This window comes from Acartia tonsa, chromosome 5 (genome assembly GCF_053477335.1).
Source record: "Acartia tonsa isolate MP-2025a chromosome 5, ASM5347733v1, whole genome shotgun sequence".
NCBI classification, from domain to species: domain Eukaryota; kingdom Metazoa; phylum Arthropoda; class Copepoda; order Calanoida; family Acartiidae; genus Acartia; species Acartia tonsa.
In genome coordinates, this window is record NC_137264.1 from 2,456,577 (window position 1) to 2,474,164 (window position 17,588).

Genomic DNA, 17,588 nt, shown 5'->3' on the forward strand with positions numbered 1-17,588 from the left:
CTAGTCTTTTCAGGCTAGAAAATATTTTAGAGTAGCTGCACAACTAAAACAATCAATTGAACTTTGACAAAAGTCAATAAAGTCAGCAAAAAGTGTTAAGAAACAAATTTAGAAGGCAGAGAAATTGACATTATGGGACTATCTATTTTTGTTTGAAGCTTATGATTAATTACATAAAAGATGCAAAATGCTTTTTACTTCACTTTTTATAACTGTTTTTGCAACATTTGAGGGCATAAAAAATTGCTTCCATTAATCTCCCAAAATATCAGATTCATTAAGTTTTATCAAAATTAAATATTTTATGTTTAATTATAGATTATTAACAATACTAATCAATGAAAAGTTAAAGCCTGTTTAATAGAAAGAATAATAATCTGTTCAATTTCATTAAAAATCCTCATTTTAGCTAAAATATATAATTTTCAGTTAAAAGTGAATGAATTAATTTTTAACCATGTTGACAACATTAGCTAAGCAAATACAAAACACGTGGCAGGCGAGGAAAAGAACAAGATAAGCTATTTCCTAATAGGGCTGTTTATACAATATATTTTATATTTTTAGAAGCATAAAATTGTTCTTTTTAATCATTCACAAAATTCTGTTCAGAGGTGAATTCTTAAAAAAAATTTGCTTCACTAAATCAGTTTGCCCCACTAAAATCAGTGAGGCTCGCTAATAATTTAGAGGGGGTAATTTTGCCTCACTAAAATTTTAGTGAGGCAAACTGATTTTAGTGGGGCAAAAGTTTTTTAAGATTTCACCTCAGACTTAAAACTGAGTAGAAAATAGTACCTACTTAAAATACAAAAATGTTGAAGAATTAGGCAAAGGGGGTGGAGGGATGGGACAATGAAGTTTTCAATTTTTATTGAAGCTCATACCCCTCCCAAAAATAAAGCTACCAAAACCATGATTTTACTCATAAATATACCAAACACCCCCCCCCCCCGTCCAACATTCCCCTATTTCAATATCATCTATCAAAAGGTAATTGAAAAAAGATATTTTGAAATAAACAATTTTAATTTCTTTCATATTTTTTTTTGGTCTGCAATGTTTTTTCAATGATTCTATCAGTTACTTTGTAAGAACACCCTGTAATAAAATCATTCATGAATATAACAACATTAATGTATTTTTAAGTAATCATATATCATCCAATAAACGATTAAAAACAAATTATATAAATTCAAATTAAAAGCTTAATAAAACATGTATTTTAAAATAAATTTAAACTTAATTGTTGTTTGAAAATCTTCAACTGTAAAATGTTAAGATAATTTATAATTTAAGTACTTGGTAATATTTCTTCAAGAGTGAAAATTAATAGCTTTTTCCTTTATTACAAGTCAAATATCTTTAACTATCTTCACTATAGAAAATTGAGATAACTTGAAAATTTTTTACTTGTTAAGACTAACGTCCAAGAATAAGTTCTATGTTAGGAATATTTCTGTATGCTGAATAATCAATGAAAAACGATCGATAAAACGTTGATGTATTTTTTGTAGAAAAATTCCAGGAAAATTGCATTGTGGTTGGTTCCCAAGTAGGAATAGTTCCATCTTGGAATTGTTAACATCATCTTGAACCATTCTTATCCTGCACACCCCCTCCCTCCCACCACTTCATGGTTGCTTGAATTCTGTAACCGTTTGTAATGTCTAATTATGGATACCTACACCTTTATCTATCTATCCATCTATTATGCCTTCTTCTTTTTCCGTCCATTCATTCATGATTCATTCATTTAAATGGTGTTGGTGTAAACCCTCAAAAAATTTTGCTTTCATAAAAGCAAAATTTTTCACAAACCCTACAAATACGAACATGAGAATATGAGTTACTAACTTTTTAAAACACCATGTAAAACTAATAACTATGGACTAGGTATTTGTTTAGTATTGCTATTTCTAAAATTAGTGCTATGATAAAACTACCCGCAAACCACCACCACCAGACCAATAGCTTGGTGTGGGGACAATTTACCAGTTTATGGGGGATGCTCTGTGGAGGGGGGGGGGGGGGGGGAGGGGAAGAATGAAAGATGTTAATGGTAGGATCATTATCTTAAACAATAATAAATAAATTCATAATGTCATGTCATATGTTTTTAAAAGCGAAGCTTTTCTATAATTAGGGTCGGTACGTTCGTACGTCCGTCCGTAACGAATAGCTTTTTTCGTTAATTTAGGCATGTTAGAATTGTCCTACCGATTTCAAACTTTGCATGGTGATTCCTGCAGTAGTTAGGTACGATTTAGAAAGCGTAGCAATTCTATAATCATTACCAAAATGTCCGTACGTCCATTTTAAACATGTTGATTTTTTACTTTTTTAACAACAAATTATCCGATTGATCTGATTTTTTGTATACTGATTCCTGGGACAACAAAGTACAATATTATAAGCGAAGCAACTCTATAACTAAGTCCTAAAAATGTAAGTATGTCCATAAACATAATTCTGTATCAAGCAGTTTTTCAACAAATTTTCTTAAAATTTTGCTTCGACTCTTATACATTTATATTCTGATTATTCAGTTCTGACACTATAAAAGTGTTAATGCCCGTTTGTCCTACCGTTTCAGCGATTCGCTTTTATGGATGTTGTCATCCTTGTTTTTATTATGTTTCCAGCTCCTTATTAAATATGTAGAATGATATGAATCAATATTCATGATATCAAAACTTGTTTATACAGTGAATACATTTTTTTTGCGATTTTGCATTTTATTATCATTTATTTTGGCATCTTGATAGTTTATCACCCATAGATCAATTGATTGCTAATCATTTGCAAATAAAAGAGTGAGAGATAACTTTTGGCTCCAGAGATATTTGCAAAAAGATGTTTTAAAGAAGTTCCATTCAGTTTTATAATGCCACACCTTGGCTATGACTTGACTAGTCCCCCCTCCCTTCCTCTCTCCCCTCCCTTTAAGATCTTCTCAAATTGAAGTCTTAAACATTTAACCTATGTGGCATACACATCACATATGCATACAGGCACACAAACAAACACATAAAAACACATTCTCCCATTCATATTTTATTCCATACATCCTTCATTCATATATATTTGTTTGAATACACATGTATTATATACAATATATATGTATATGTTTGAAAATCATGCATGGAAAAAAAAAACAATTGTTTATATTGATTGCATTTTACAGTTATTAAGCAATTGTAAACATAAAAAAATGACAATAAAATGTAATTTATGACTGACTAATGCATATTTTCTGAAAAAAGTAAACAAAAAAAACACCTATGAGTGCCTTTTAATGTGAAAAATATTTAGTGGCGTTTTCCTGTTACAAAATTTTTTATCAATTTGAAAATTTGAGTACCCCCCCCCCCCCCCCCCCCCCCCCGACAGTCTGGATAGTCTGCGGGAGGAGGAAAAGATTTGGACACAGGAAAAAGGCAAGCTTCAATTTAATTCAATAACGTGCTGTGTGGGGAAGCCGAGCGAAGCGAGGCTTCTCCACAGCACGTTATTGAATTAAATTGAAGCTTGCCTTTTTCCTGTGTCCACAACTTGATGTCGGGGTACTCTAATTTTCTAAATTTCAAAAACTATTTTAGGTTAGGTTAGGTTAGGTTATAGGCTAGGGAGCCGAGCGCTGCGGCCACGGATGTTCGTTGTCTGGGGTACTTTAATTTTCTAAATTTCAAAAAACTATTTTAGGTTAGGTTAGGTTAGGTTATAGGCTAGGGAGCCGAGCGCTGCGGCCACGGATGTTCGTTGTCTGGGGTACTTTAATTTTCTAAATTTCAAAAAACTATTTTAGGTTAGGTTAGGTTAGGTTATAGGCTAGGGAGCCGAGCGCTGCGGCCACAGATGTTCGTTGTCGGCTATTTCTTTTAAATATTGCTACGCAACCCACAAATAAAATTGTTCTTGCTAAAAAAACGCGGACGAGAAACGCGGACACGTAGCGGACATGGAGTGCTCGCATGATGTGAGGGAGAACATTAAGGGGGTGGGGAAAAGGGGGTTGTTGGTCAGATGGGAGGGGAAAGGGAAAGAATTCTGCTATAAATAGACTGAGGGCTTGTAGCTGTTTGTTAGTCGACTACAATATGCCTTGTAGTGAGGGACTGCGATCCTAAACTGGTTGGCATGGTTGACTAAGGAGCCTGAGGCAAGGCAAGGCAAGGCTCGTGTCTCGCCTTATATACCCTCCCTCCCTTCCTCCTGTCCAACCTAATAATAGTTTACTTAAATTATTATTTTGTTGTCGGGGGGGGGGGGGGGGGGGGGCTACTCAAATTTTCGAAATCGCTAAAAATAATACTAAGAGGAATCTACCTCATTTTTAAATATTTTACAAGAATAGTTGCTTTTCATAGTAAAGCAGCAATTTTTTAAAATTGTAAATCCATGTATGCTACTTAAAGAAAAAAAATGAAACAAAAGAATGTAAATATTGGGGAGGGGAAACAAAAAAATGTTGAATATTTTACTGATTTGCCAGAAAATTTGTTGGAAATTGGGCATGGGAAAACAAGGGTGGGGTTATTCATTGAAAATCCATCAATTACATATTTCAAACAATATTTCAATATATTAAATAAAATTCAATTGTCATTTAGATAGTTTTTATATCTTTAACATTTCAGAATCTTTTATAAAATCCTACCCAACTCACCTACATTCCAGTTAATCTCATGTCTATACTCAAACTCTTTGATTCTACACTTGGAAACCTTTATTGGTGTTCTTACTATCTTAAACATCAAAACATCAAAAAAGGCACTTGATCTGTTGAAGTTAGTCTAAAACCAATGCTAATAATTTCTAAAACATTTTAACTTGAATTTTTAAAAAAGTTTAATAATTAAATGCATGAACACTAATTCATTCATATCAAATAAATGATAAAGACACATAAGAAAAGAGGAAGCTATTTTGCAAGTGTTTCTGTGTTAATCCAAAAATTCACCTGTATTGTGTAAGTAAAAAGTGATAGCTTATAAAAAAACAGTTATTGAGAGAGGAAGGTAAGCAACAAAAAGTGAAACATGTGTTTCTTTGAAATTGTTAATAAAAAAAACTATGGTAAACAAGCTACAACCATTTTTTGTAAAATTAACAATAATTCTTTTACAAATAATTTAAAGCTTAAGGAAATTAATAAGCTGTAAAATACATAATTTGTCACATTTTGTAAACATTGCAAGAAATCATTTATGAGAAAACACGACATAATTTTGATTCTATTCATCCAAAAGTTAAAGTACATAATAAAATAAATAAAACTATAATTTGGTCCACATCCAGGGTGGGCATACAAAAAAACCCACCCAAAAAAAACCATCCAGGGTTTTTTCTTAAAAACCCAATAAAACCCCCATAAAAACCCTTAAAACCCTGGGTTTTTAAGGGTTTTTGGGTTGGGTTGGGCTTGGCTTTTTAAAAAAAAACCTGGGTTTTTCCCCACCCTGTCCACATCAGACCAAAACTATAAGCTCCATTAAGATAAACTTGTATTTTAACCTAATATTATTTTTACATTAAAATAAGATACCTATGAAAGTTTGATTTTGATTCTTTGGATTCATTGATTTTTTTCTAAAGTTTGATAAACTATTTATATTACTTTCCTAAATTTTATTAAAACTTGCATAACAAGGGCCTCACTGATGACGTTTAATCGCATAAGTTTAACTTTAAGAAAGCTCTGAAAAGATTTGTATGAATGGAAAAGTAAAGGAGGAAAATTTTGTAAATATCCTTTGAATGAATGAAAATAGACACAATTTTTACTCTGTTTCTCTGCCAGTTTTACAAAAAAAAGTGCTATTCATAAAACATATTTTAGAGCACAGAGTTTCTTAACAAAAACTTCAATTTAAAATTAGTAAATTTACTACATAATTAGCATATATTTTACTTTGAATAATTTTTATTATTCATAACTTTAATATTCATGATATTATCATATATTTTAAATAAATAAAAAGATAAAGATAATTTATCATTGCATTTTTTTTTAATAATTTGAATATATTTAGCAATATAATACTCAATTGATAAAAAGATTAAAAAATAAAATGATTCATATAAAATCATGTTTTGTTTGAATATTACCCAAAATGAAATGAAATGGAGTGATTATGCAATATTGTTGAGTTCTCTAGGCAGCAACCTGCCCCCAACCTGCCATATTACATCAAAATATTGGACCATATTGCATTGCATGTGCTCTACAAAACTGCTTGAAATTATGAAACAAGTCCTTTTTCTTTATAGTAATGTGTTGTGTGTCTGTTCAATAATATCTTTTAAATGGTTGGACTGATTATTCAATAACTTTTTGAGGCAGGTTTTAGGCTATTGGGCGGTGAGAGGTTAGTTGCGTCAATCCTTAATAGATAAATCCACAAGAACTCCCCTCCCCCCCAACCACTCCCCCTATACAAAATGAATATAAATGTAGTAAGTAAAGTAGCAAGGTATAGTGAAGGCTAAATCAAAAATAGATCTTAATTTTATTATTTGCTGTAATACAATGACATATTTCAGTAGCCATGCCTAAACTGAGGAGCCAATTATGTTTCAATTTTCATCATTACATACAAATTACAGAGCAGGACTAATATACAAAAATTGTTGAATCAAATTATCTTTTTTTAGATTACAGGTTTAAACATTTTTCTATGGACTATGAGTATGCATTCTTTAAAGAAAATGTTACAAAATCTTGCTTAAATTTTTTTTATGATTAAAGTTAAATTTCTACTTCTTACATATTTACATATGCTAAGTTCAGCATAATTTAGATATATTACAATAAAAAACATGTGATCTACTTATTTGCTATAGTAAAAAACATGAATAAATAAAAAAAATCTCAATAAAATGTACAGAGTTCAAGTGTTTCAAAATAAAACAAAATCCCAATTTCCCTTACAATCAGATATTTTTGTATTCTCTAAAATGCCAGCTTGTGTACTGTCATTTAGTTATAAATAACATTCTTTTCTATCTATCCATTCTTTTTATAAAGGCCATTCTTTGTACTGTCATTGAAGCTTAAAATACAAAGATTCTATAACTTATCTTTCCTTACACCTACCTATGAAAGATTAGACGATTTTTTAAGGTTTCTTGAATAACATGAAACATTTATCTTGCATAAGGGCACCCTAAATAGGTTATTAGTTTAAAGAAAACACAGTGATAAGTATGGTAATTGTCTAAAATATATGAATGAATGACAAAATATTGTGAATGTATGTTGTCACTTTAAAATATTACACTCCCCAAATCTTTTTTTTCCCTCTTCCCCCATTTCTTTTCCTAATTCTCTCAATTTCTCCTCTTTCCCATCTGCTCTCCCAATCTTTCTCTCTCTCTCCTTAAATGTTTCAGTAAACTTAAAGCCTAGATGTTCAAACATTACACCAAGACCTATTACATCATGACCCCCAAAAAATGGCAATGATTGCAATATTTTAGGCTCCAAAAACAATTCATCTAATTTCATACATTTCACATGTTTTGATGTTTTGATTTTTAAAACTTTTAACATATTTTTTTTTACTGTTTTGTGGGACAATTGTTCAGCCTTGCCAAAATGCAAACTAAAGAAATATGAATGGCCGAAAAAACTTGGCTTCAAATAAACTTTTCTTTTTGTGTGTTATTATTACCTATGTAATTTGCCACTTTATATAATTCATACAATTCAGAGTTATGTTTTAAATTTATTTTAAATGGTAAAATAGCCTTATAAAATTCCTTTGAAAATTCGTTGACAAAAAAAAATAAATCAAATTAAATACATGGTAATGCATTTAACAAAGAAACAAAATAATAGGCTATTTTTTCTATATTTTTAATTCTCTTCCTTCCTTTCATAAAAAAACAATATTTAATTTCCAAGAAAATTAAAATCACATTACACCAAAGACGTCTAAAAAACTCCTGACAAAGAAATAAAATGTTTATGCACTACATGCAGCCACGCCCCTTTGCATTATAACATGGCTGTTCAAACAAAATAAAATAAGGAAGATTTTGAAAAATTATGCCTTTTCTCTTTAGATTTCATCAACATATTTAATTAGAAGTTTTCCCCTGTCCTTTACGATGTTTCTGTATTAACAACTTTTAATATTAGATATTTTTGGAGGCACTCATAACTTTGATTTGTTGTAGTGTACATTAACAAACCTCTTTTGTATTACAGTTTACTGTTCTTTTTAATAGAAATATTGTTGCTTTTTGTAATTTTTAATTTTGATCTTTAAATATTATGTCATTCGTGTTGGCTATTATGGTATTTGTGCTAAAGTGTATGACTATATATATTATTAAGGAAATTAAATTGGAGTGCAGTTGTACGAGAAATATATGACAACAACTAAAAAAAGCTGAATTGAAAACAAATTCTGTATAAATGTGCATTTAAGATTAGACCTATGAATTAAAACCTATTGTAATTATTAAAATTCTATCTAATTCTTAAAGCTTTCATTATCATGTAATTGAAATAATTGCCATTTTCTTACATTGATACTACCATTAATGCTATTTTTAAAATTTTTAACATATTAATTCCTAATTTTCAAAAAAAAATGTGTTTCTTTTTTGAAAATCCAAATTATTTAACTTTATACTTGTAAACTGGTATTTTTTGCCTATTAGATATATGATTCTTCTAAAATAACTCATATACCATGCACTATAGCAATTAGTAGAAAACTGAAAACATGGATATACATTTACATGATGTAGATAGATAACCTAACATCCTGGCCTTAGTTCAACAAAAAAGAAATATTTTACATGAAAAAATTAAATTACATCTTACTTATATCATGGACTGATTTTAATCTGATTTAATTTTAAAAAGCGAAGCTTTTCTATAATTAGGGTCGGTCCGTACGTCCGTCCGTCACAAACGGATAGCTTTTTTCGTTAATTTAAACAGGTTAGAATTGTCCTATCGATTCCAAACTTTGCATGATGATTAGTAGTTAGGTACGATTTAGAAAAAGTAGCAACTCTATAATCAATACCAAAATGTCCGTACGTCCATTTTAAACATGTTGATTTTTTTTACTTTTTTAACAACAAATTTTGTTGTAATCTAATCATCCGATTGATCTGATTTTTGGTATGTTGATTCCTGGGACAACAAAGTAAAATGTTATAAGCAAAGCAACTCTATAATCAAGTCCTAAAAATGTAAGTATGTCCATAAACATTATCCTGTATCAAGCAGTTTTTCAACAAATTTACTTACAATTTTCCTCCGATTCTTATACATTTATATTCTGATTATTTAGTTCCGACTCTATATAAGTGTTAATGTCCGTTTGTCCTACCGTTTTATTGCTTCGCTTTTATGGATGTTGTCATCCTTGTTGATAGCAAAAAGATGATAGAAACGTTCTTAACCACCAGATATTTTACAATAACCTATCAATGTTGAATTTAATGTACAAATCTTAAAGTATGATAATCCAAATTCGTTGTTAATCCTACAATTCGGAGCAGAATGGTAATTTGAGAAAAAGTAAAACTTTCGGATATTAAAGAGGGAAGGGGGGGGGGGCACAAGAGTAAAGTAAAGAACAGAATATCCCTTTTCAAATAAATAAAATCCACTAATAAAATACTATAATGAACAATCAACATATGTTATCTCTATTATTTGAAATACAGGTAAATCTTTTATCGAGAGGTTCCAGGAATCTAATTGCTGGGTAGCTAATGTGTAACAATAATGCATAGACAAATTATAATCTACCACAGATAGATAATAGATAGATAGTCTAGACAGATAGAAAATTCTAAACCCTGGATGTCTTGCAAACTAGACGAAGCATAAACTAAATATGAAACCACAATGATATATAATTATAAATCAATTTAAAGTTTCTATTTTATTGATAATAATTCTAAAAAGTCATTAAACCATTAAAAAGATATGCTTTAAAACAGTCAAATATGTGAAATCCATTTCTTCTTTTGTAAAAATATTGTGTGACTGCTTTAAATACTCTTTTTTTTAAACCCAGACATTTCTCCCTTTCAGTTTTCTAGATAAGAATCCCTTGAGCTCTAATATATGAAGATCTTATTACATTTTCAGTTAATGTTGATAACAAATTATGGCATATCGTTGGCGAACGTTCGTAATTAAAGAATAAATGTCAAACATTAAAAAACCTTACCAATTATTACTAGAGCAACTACAAGGGTTATCCACCCATTCTTGTTCATGAGTGTCGGCCGCCTGGTCGCCGCGCGCCACAAACTCGCCGCAGTGATACAGGCCCGCCTTCACACAGCACATGCAGGTCAGGGTGTCCACACATGACTCAACACTGCACAAACATTTATTATCACATATCCAAGCCTTGGGTAGGGGTCGGGCCGACCTACACGAGGCGCACCGACACTTGCCGCACTCTCCGCATATTATACTGTCTGACGAGGGAGTGGGCGATGAAAGATTGGAGGAAACGGCTGTGGGCGGCTTACAAATGCCGCCGTGGATCGAGCCGCCGCCGCCGCTGGCGGCCAGCGGCTGAGTAATCACAGTTGGTAATGACTTGTTGTGGTTGCTGCTAGGTACTGACACTGGCATATGAGGGGTGTGGGGGTGGGTGCGGTGCAGACCACCCCCCAACCGCTTTATGCTATTCAGTGGGGTAGCATTGGCTGATGACAAGGGGGGAAGGGGTTCACTTTTTTTGATCGGTGTGTCAACATACACATTTTGTTGTCTATGAGTTCTTGGCGTGAATAGCGTGATATTCTGTGTGGATTCTGTAACGCCGGCGGTTTCCGCCAAAAGTCCGCCGCTGCCGCCACTGTTTCTTGACAAAGAGAGCGGCAACGGCTGTTGTATCGTACTGACCAGACTAGAGAACAAGTTATTTTGCTGTTGGCCGCCTTCAACCCTTGGCGTCTGCGATGACAAGGACGTGTTTGTTGAAGGCGTGGAGCTAACATTTTGGGACTGCGAAGAAAGACGTGTGGGTGTGTTGGAAGAGCGCGGCACCGAGGGGTACAGCGTGTTGCTCGGCCTCGGGGGCGGTGTGGGCGGCGGCAAGCGAATTGCGCCGCCCGGTAGTCGAGGGTGGGCGGCGACGGCTCCCGCGCCAATTGTGCGGGATTGTGTGGGTGCACTGTGGCCGCCTGGCTTCGGGAGTGGTGGGAGGGTGACTGAGGCCAGAGTCTCACAACTCTTTCCCTGACCATGATCCATACCTTTTAATAACACAACATTTGTTTCAAGAAGGGTTGGCAATCCGGATCTGGATCCGGAATCCGCCCAATTTTTTGGCCAATTTTGGAATCCGAATCCTGATCCGGAATCCGTTTTTTAATAGCGGATTCCGGATTCTTAATTGGTAGGCTAAAGTTAGCGCTTTGGGTTTTTTCTTTCAACTGCCTCTTTTTTAAGGCAAAGATTATCATCATTACATATAAAATCTTTTAAAATCTGGTTCGATTATCGAAAGTGAATTATAGAGAACACCAAGAACATTAATTTTTAGGACATATGTAGCACTTAATTTTTAAAAAATCCCTTTGAATTACTGCTAGAATCCGGATTCCCGGAATCCGCCAAAAATAAGAATCCGGAATCCGCAAGGAATTCGCCATTTTTTTGACGGATTCTTTTAAGAATCCGGAATCCGAATCCGGCCCAAAAATTTGACGGATTGCCATCACTAGTTTCAAGTCTTTATTGTCAAATTGATAAAATATATGGTTTCTAAAAATGAATTAAACATAGGTAATTTGAACAAATGTTGTGTTGTAAACCTTTTTAATTTTTGGTTAATTTATCCGTCCTCCACTTAGGAGGCATTAGGAAGGTGATGAGATGGCACAAACAAACATCTGCATTACATTCTGACACACCACACCTGAAATAAAAATAATAATAAGATAGAGTGGGGGCAGATAAGCATTACAGAAATCACATTGCGTGTCAATAAAAAAAATACTTTTCTCGTATTCATTCGAATCCGGTGGATAGGAACCGGTTCTTATCCATACGAAAAAGCTATGTCTAGCATCGTATTATATCCAGCTTTCTACGAATATAAAAATGTACAATCATAAGATTAAAACCAGCTTTTTTTAGCCAGTGCCTACGGCACCTAGTGGCTAAAAAACTGGTTTTAATCTTATAATTGTACATTCTATATCCGCGGAAAGCCGTTCATAATACGATGCGAGAAATAACTATTATTTATTCAAAAACCAGTTTGAAAATATTTAAAAATGTCATTAGGTATATTGTTTAGACAAAATTGTCCTATTTTTGAGTATGAAACAAACCTAAAAATCCAAAAGTAATAAATTACAAATCATTAGCAGTTAATGTTTTTCTTGTGTACTTTCCTGACCTTAAACATGAGCAAAAGGAACGTGTTAAAATTAGCATTTATAGAGGTGGAATTTTTAATATTTTCTTCAGTTTTTATATGTGCTCTTATCTATAATACAAAGTAGCTTGATGTCTGTCCGTCCGTCCGTCTGTCCGTCCGTCTGAAGCTTAAGATCTCGGTAACCACTGAACCGATCGGATTCTACTCTTGAGGGTATATACCTATTGGTCCTGTGGTGGTTTTAAGCTATTTTCTTGGGGGGTGGGACACCCCTACTAACCCCCCCCAAAAACAAAAAAATCCCCCCCTTATTTTTTATTTTGCTCTGCTACAGGCTGCCGCAGGCTGCCCTTTTTATTATTTTTTATTCCAGCATTTATTTTGAATGAAAGAATAGCAACATTCTCTCACTAAAAACAATAAATATTAATTTTTTTTATCACCTCTTGGGGCATAGCCCCTAGAGGCTAGGGGCGAAGCCGCTAGTTCTATTTAAAGGAATTGAATTTATATAAGAGTATGTTTTACTTTTTTCTATGCACTTCTGCACTTGAGATAATATCAATTTTCAGTGTTGTACAATGTATGTTTAAAAATTCTAACAACATAGCAGACAAAATTTCCAAAAAAAATGTGCGAAATTGTTTAAAAGACGGGACTTTATGACGTGTGCAAGGCAGGGAGAGATGACCTGCGTCTTAGCTGCGTGGATGGGGGGGGGGGGGAGGGTAAGAGGATAGGTATAAAAAAGGGTGGCAAATGAAGGGGAAGGTAGGGAAAAGGAAAGGGTTTTTAGGTAGACTTTTCAGAGAGTTGTTGCTTGTATAAGAAACTTTTAAGAGTGTAGGATTGTCTGTGTGTAAACATGGTGTGTGTGTGTGTCTGTGTGCCCCCAAGTTTTATCCATTCTATTTGTATAAATATGGATAGGCTGAAATATGTTTACATCAATGGGAAATAAGATAGGTAGACAAGTCAAATTTAAACTGAAACAAAATAAGGCTAAACAGTAGACAATTGTGTTTTTTTTAATGTAGATATTATTTTATTAGATTTTAAAGATAATGCTAAAAAGTACAAAAACAAAATTTTTAATATTTTAGAAATATTTTATTGAATGAAGTAGAAGCTTCACTCTTTTTTCCTTTCTCACAGTTTATAGAGAAAATCCTTCAAAGCATTCATGAGCTTTACCTAGCTAAAACAGAGTTTAGGGTTACAAGCTAAACTTTAAATGCCAAAAAGTATAGAACAGGTTTTTTTTGATAGAAATTACATAAATATTTAAAACTTGAGGTTCATTAAAATTTCTCTATTTATGTACACTTTCATTTTTTTTTATACAAAAAAAACTTTTTATTAATGATAGAATGACAAAGACAAAATGTTTTTGACAGAATCAAATATTAAAATCAAGGATAAACATCTATTATTTTATTTTATTTTTCTCCAGTTGACACTTGTTGTTTGTCTCTTTAATAATAATATAAAATTAACCGGATCTTAACTTGATACTGCGGACAGACAGACGGACGGACATACAGTAACATTAATTCAACCACATGTACACAAACAAACACAACATAGTCATAATCAAACATAAAGAATACCCCCCCCCCTCAGACACATCTCTCTTTCTATTGCCACCTTTATCTTTAAAGAAGAAAGGGGGAAGTAGGGGTAAATTCCATTTCACCCCTTAACAAAGAAAAGGTGTATATATATATAATAATATATTTATGTTGTTCATATATGTGTCAGTAAATGCTAAGGAAAAATAAACTTTTAGGGGAGATTCAAATTATGGTTTTCTATCATTAATTATAATATATTAGATTAAACATAATAAACTTATAACATGTATAAAACATTTTTTTCTTTTTTATCTGTTTATGAATTGGCATACCTATACTAATCAAAATTAGGTTCACTTTAATGATTTTTTTGTAGGTAACTTTTGAATAATGTTGATGATTTATTTTACAAAGTTTTGAAAATCTATCTGAATTAGGGGTTAAATTTTTTAGCTATTTTGTTTGAACTCCCCCGAGGTATGAGAAGAAAAACCATGGAACAAAAATGTAATCACTCCTCAAGTAAAAACATAGGAATTAAACAAAGCAATTTTTCAACTGGAGTGGATTTGTCAAAATATTAACTCTTTCTTTCACATTTTCCTTAAATAAAAGTTAAAACAAAGAAAATGTTTACTTGTGTCATATTTACAAAATTTTAAATTAATATCTTTTTTTTATCATTTTTAGGACTTTTAGTGTGAATGATAACTTTTTAATGTTCCATAATTTTCAAATTAAAACATTATCTACATTAGGTACAATTTTTGGAACAAAAACAAAATTTTGTTTAAGATTTTCCCTAACAAAGGCAAAGAAAGTAATAAGTCATTTTATTTTAACAAAGAGTTTGAAAATTATTACCATAATTTTAAAAATTTCCAAAGTTATTTTTTTATTTAAGTTAAAAAGTTAATTAGTTTTAATCATCTCTTATATGTATATAAAGAGAGAGATGAATTTCAAAAAATGAGATTAAATTCAATTAAGAAACTCATGGTGTAAAACAATACATATTATCATAAGGATAAAACATACACTTTTCTTGATTGATTTACATTTTTTTTTAAAAAGGGTTGGTTCAAATGTACTGTACAAAATATTCAACATGTATGATGTGAATTTAATTCTTTTATTTGCATGAAGCAGTTTAATCAAAGCAAAAACTATTCAAATATTAAATCCAATTAGATGATTTAATAATCCAGCAGTCTGGCTGTGAAACAAATATTAAATGAATAAAAACAAGGATAGAAGGTACAAACAATTTTTTGTTTGTAATTTTGATTTATTAGTGGTGGGGCAATCTGATATTTAATATTACAGGTTTTTATTGTAAGAAATGTACAGTAGATAGTGACTTACCAACAGCCAAAATCTTATTTAAACCTTAAGTAACATAAAACATAAAAATGAAAATTATTTTGCTAAAGCTATCTAAAAGAAATCCAAATACCATACCTAATATGTACTATTTATTATTATTATGTTTACTTCTCTAACCCTCATCTATCTCCCCCCCCCCCCCCACCTTTCACATGAATGAAAACATATGACCCTCTTTAATTGTGACTTCACCTCCCCCCCCCCTCTTTAACAACTATCCTTATAAAAGTGGTGTCCGTGAAACTTCATTCATTTTTGCCCCCCCCCCCACCCCACCTCCCTTTCTGTTACAATCATCCCATCCCCACTTCTCCATTCCCCCTCTCATCATCTGTGCCTATTACAGGTTGAAGGGCAAGGAGTGTCCACCCAGAAATTTTAAACATAAAAAAATAATCAACAATTTGCAATATCCTTTATGTTAATGTTCAAAATCTTTGGAAAAACCATGTTTAGACAGTAATTTCTTGAATATTTTTGCAACACTCCTAACGCCTACTTAAAAATAAAAAGGATGATTCAAAGTGTAAAATCTTTATGACTAAAATGATGTTATTTCTAAATAACTAACATCCATTTTGAAAAGAAATCAAGAAAAGCTTTAACGAATTTTATAACTTTTTTAGAATTTTGAAAATATACAGTATTAAATAAAATAACAGTAGGACTTGGAAAATAATTTTTTTCGGGAAAAAAATTGCAAGTGTACACACCTTTTTACCAGGATGTGAAAATTCCAAATACTTCCGAACAACAAAGGACTAGGACTGACTATTACCACCCCCCCACCCCTACCTCTCCTACACCAACTTACAAAAAAAAGTCAACAGAAGTCAGTCAAAAGGGGGGTGGGTGGACTTGACACCAAAAGGAAGGGAAAATTATAAATTATTAAATTTCTTAATTTTTCCTTCTATAAATAGATTATAATGATACCTAATAAAGTTACCATGTTTCTAGCATCATATTGATAGGACCAATTCAATAATAAGGATACAAAAATTATTTGAGAGTTAGAAATTAGAGACAGGATGTATTAAATTGGGTAGGGGAATAAGGGGTGGGGGGGGGGGGGGTCATGGTACAGTTATAGGGCATGAGAAAATGTATGAGACATTGTTATCTATCTATCTATCTATCTAGTTTTATATAGTTGGATTGGTTCAAAAATGATTCATTTATTTTCTATTATCTATTGAAATCTTTAATATCAGGTTTCTTCATTAACTGGATTCAAAACATTTATTGGGTACTTATTTCTATAAATAGAATTTCTTAAATTTCCAATTTAATTTGTGAGTGAAAATGTTTCATCTAAATAATTTTCATATTTAAATATTTACCCTCAGGAATTTTCAAGTAATTTTGTACATATTAAAAGTAATTAAACATAAATATTTTCCCCTCTCCTAAATTACTCTTCAAGACATGAGTTTTTAAAACAGGACATGTGTTATAACAGCAAATAATAGTAAAATAATTTAAATGTTTTAATACAAAATCAAAATAGGTAGGTAGGTAAATGTTTGATTTAAGTAAAAAAGTTTTTATTTAAAGTAAAAGTTATAAATAAACTTAAATAAAATATAATACTTAATTTTCAGAATAAAATTTCCTTTCTTTGGTTTATGTGAGGTGCTAACTATGAGAAATGTTTGCGATTAAGAAAATCAAATAACACTAAACTACTGTCACAATTAAATATTTCGCCAAGAGAAAAATAATTTCTCTTGTTTTTACACATTGCAATGCTCACAATGAAACTAGAGATACTTTAGAGTGATCACTGATCAACAATTAGTATTTTTCAAATATGACCTAAAGCTACTTTAGAATTTTTTTAAAGTTAATAGGGTAAAATATTAAAAGTTCTATTTTAACTATGAACAGTCTATGATTAATATGTCTTTTAACAGGAGAAAGAAAGGAGTTTGATTGACAAAGGAAGGTGGCACTACATAATACAAGGAAGGGTTGTCATTTCCCGCCCCCCCCCCCCCCATCCTCTGTAAAATTCAAATTTCAGGGAGGTGGAGGGGAGAGAGGGAAATTATTTAACCAGGAACTTAAGTCATGAAGGGGGATATTAACACATTAATTAACTCATGCAATTTCTTAATTTCACACAAATTACAAGATTTTAGGAATTATCAATAAATCAACATTTTACCTTCCAACAAGGGGGGGGGGGGGAAGTTCTGACACATTTGCGTAAACCTGGTGTATAGGCTTTATCTTTGGACTG

At 31.8% G+C, this 17,588-nt stretch overlaps 1 protein-coding gene across 2 annotated transcripts in view; it reads right to left on the minus strand.

Annotated features, from left to right (window-relative positions):
• The window catches only part of sty (sprouty signaling antagonist), a 36,025-nt gene that overhangs the window by 8,636 nt on the left and 9,801 nt on the right, over positions 1-17,588 (minus strand). For both annotated transcript variants that reach the window (XR_013879377.1, XM_080159845.1), the window contains exons 2-3: positions 11,812-11,915; positions 10,209-11,250 (exon numbers count right to left, since the gene is read on the minus strand). Coding sequence is in view for 1 of the 2 variants with exons in the window: in XM_080159845.1 (XP_080015971.1) it covers positions 10,209-11,248 (1,040 nt within the window). In the remaining variant the exon portion in view is untranslated. The remainder of the gene's footprint in view (positions 1-10,208; positions 11,251-11,811; positions 11,916-17,588) is intronic.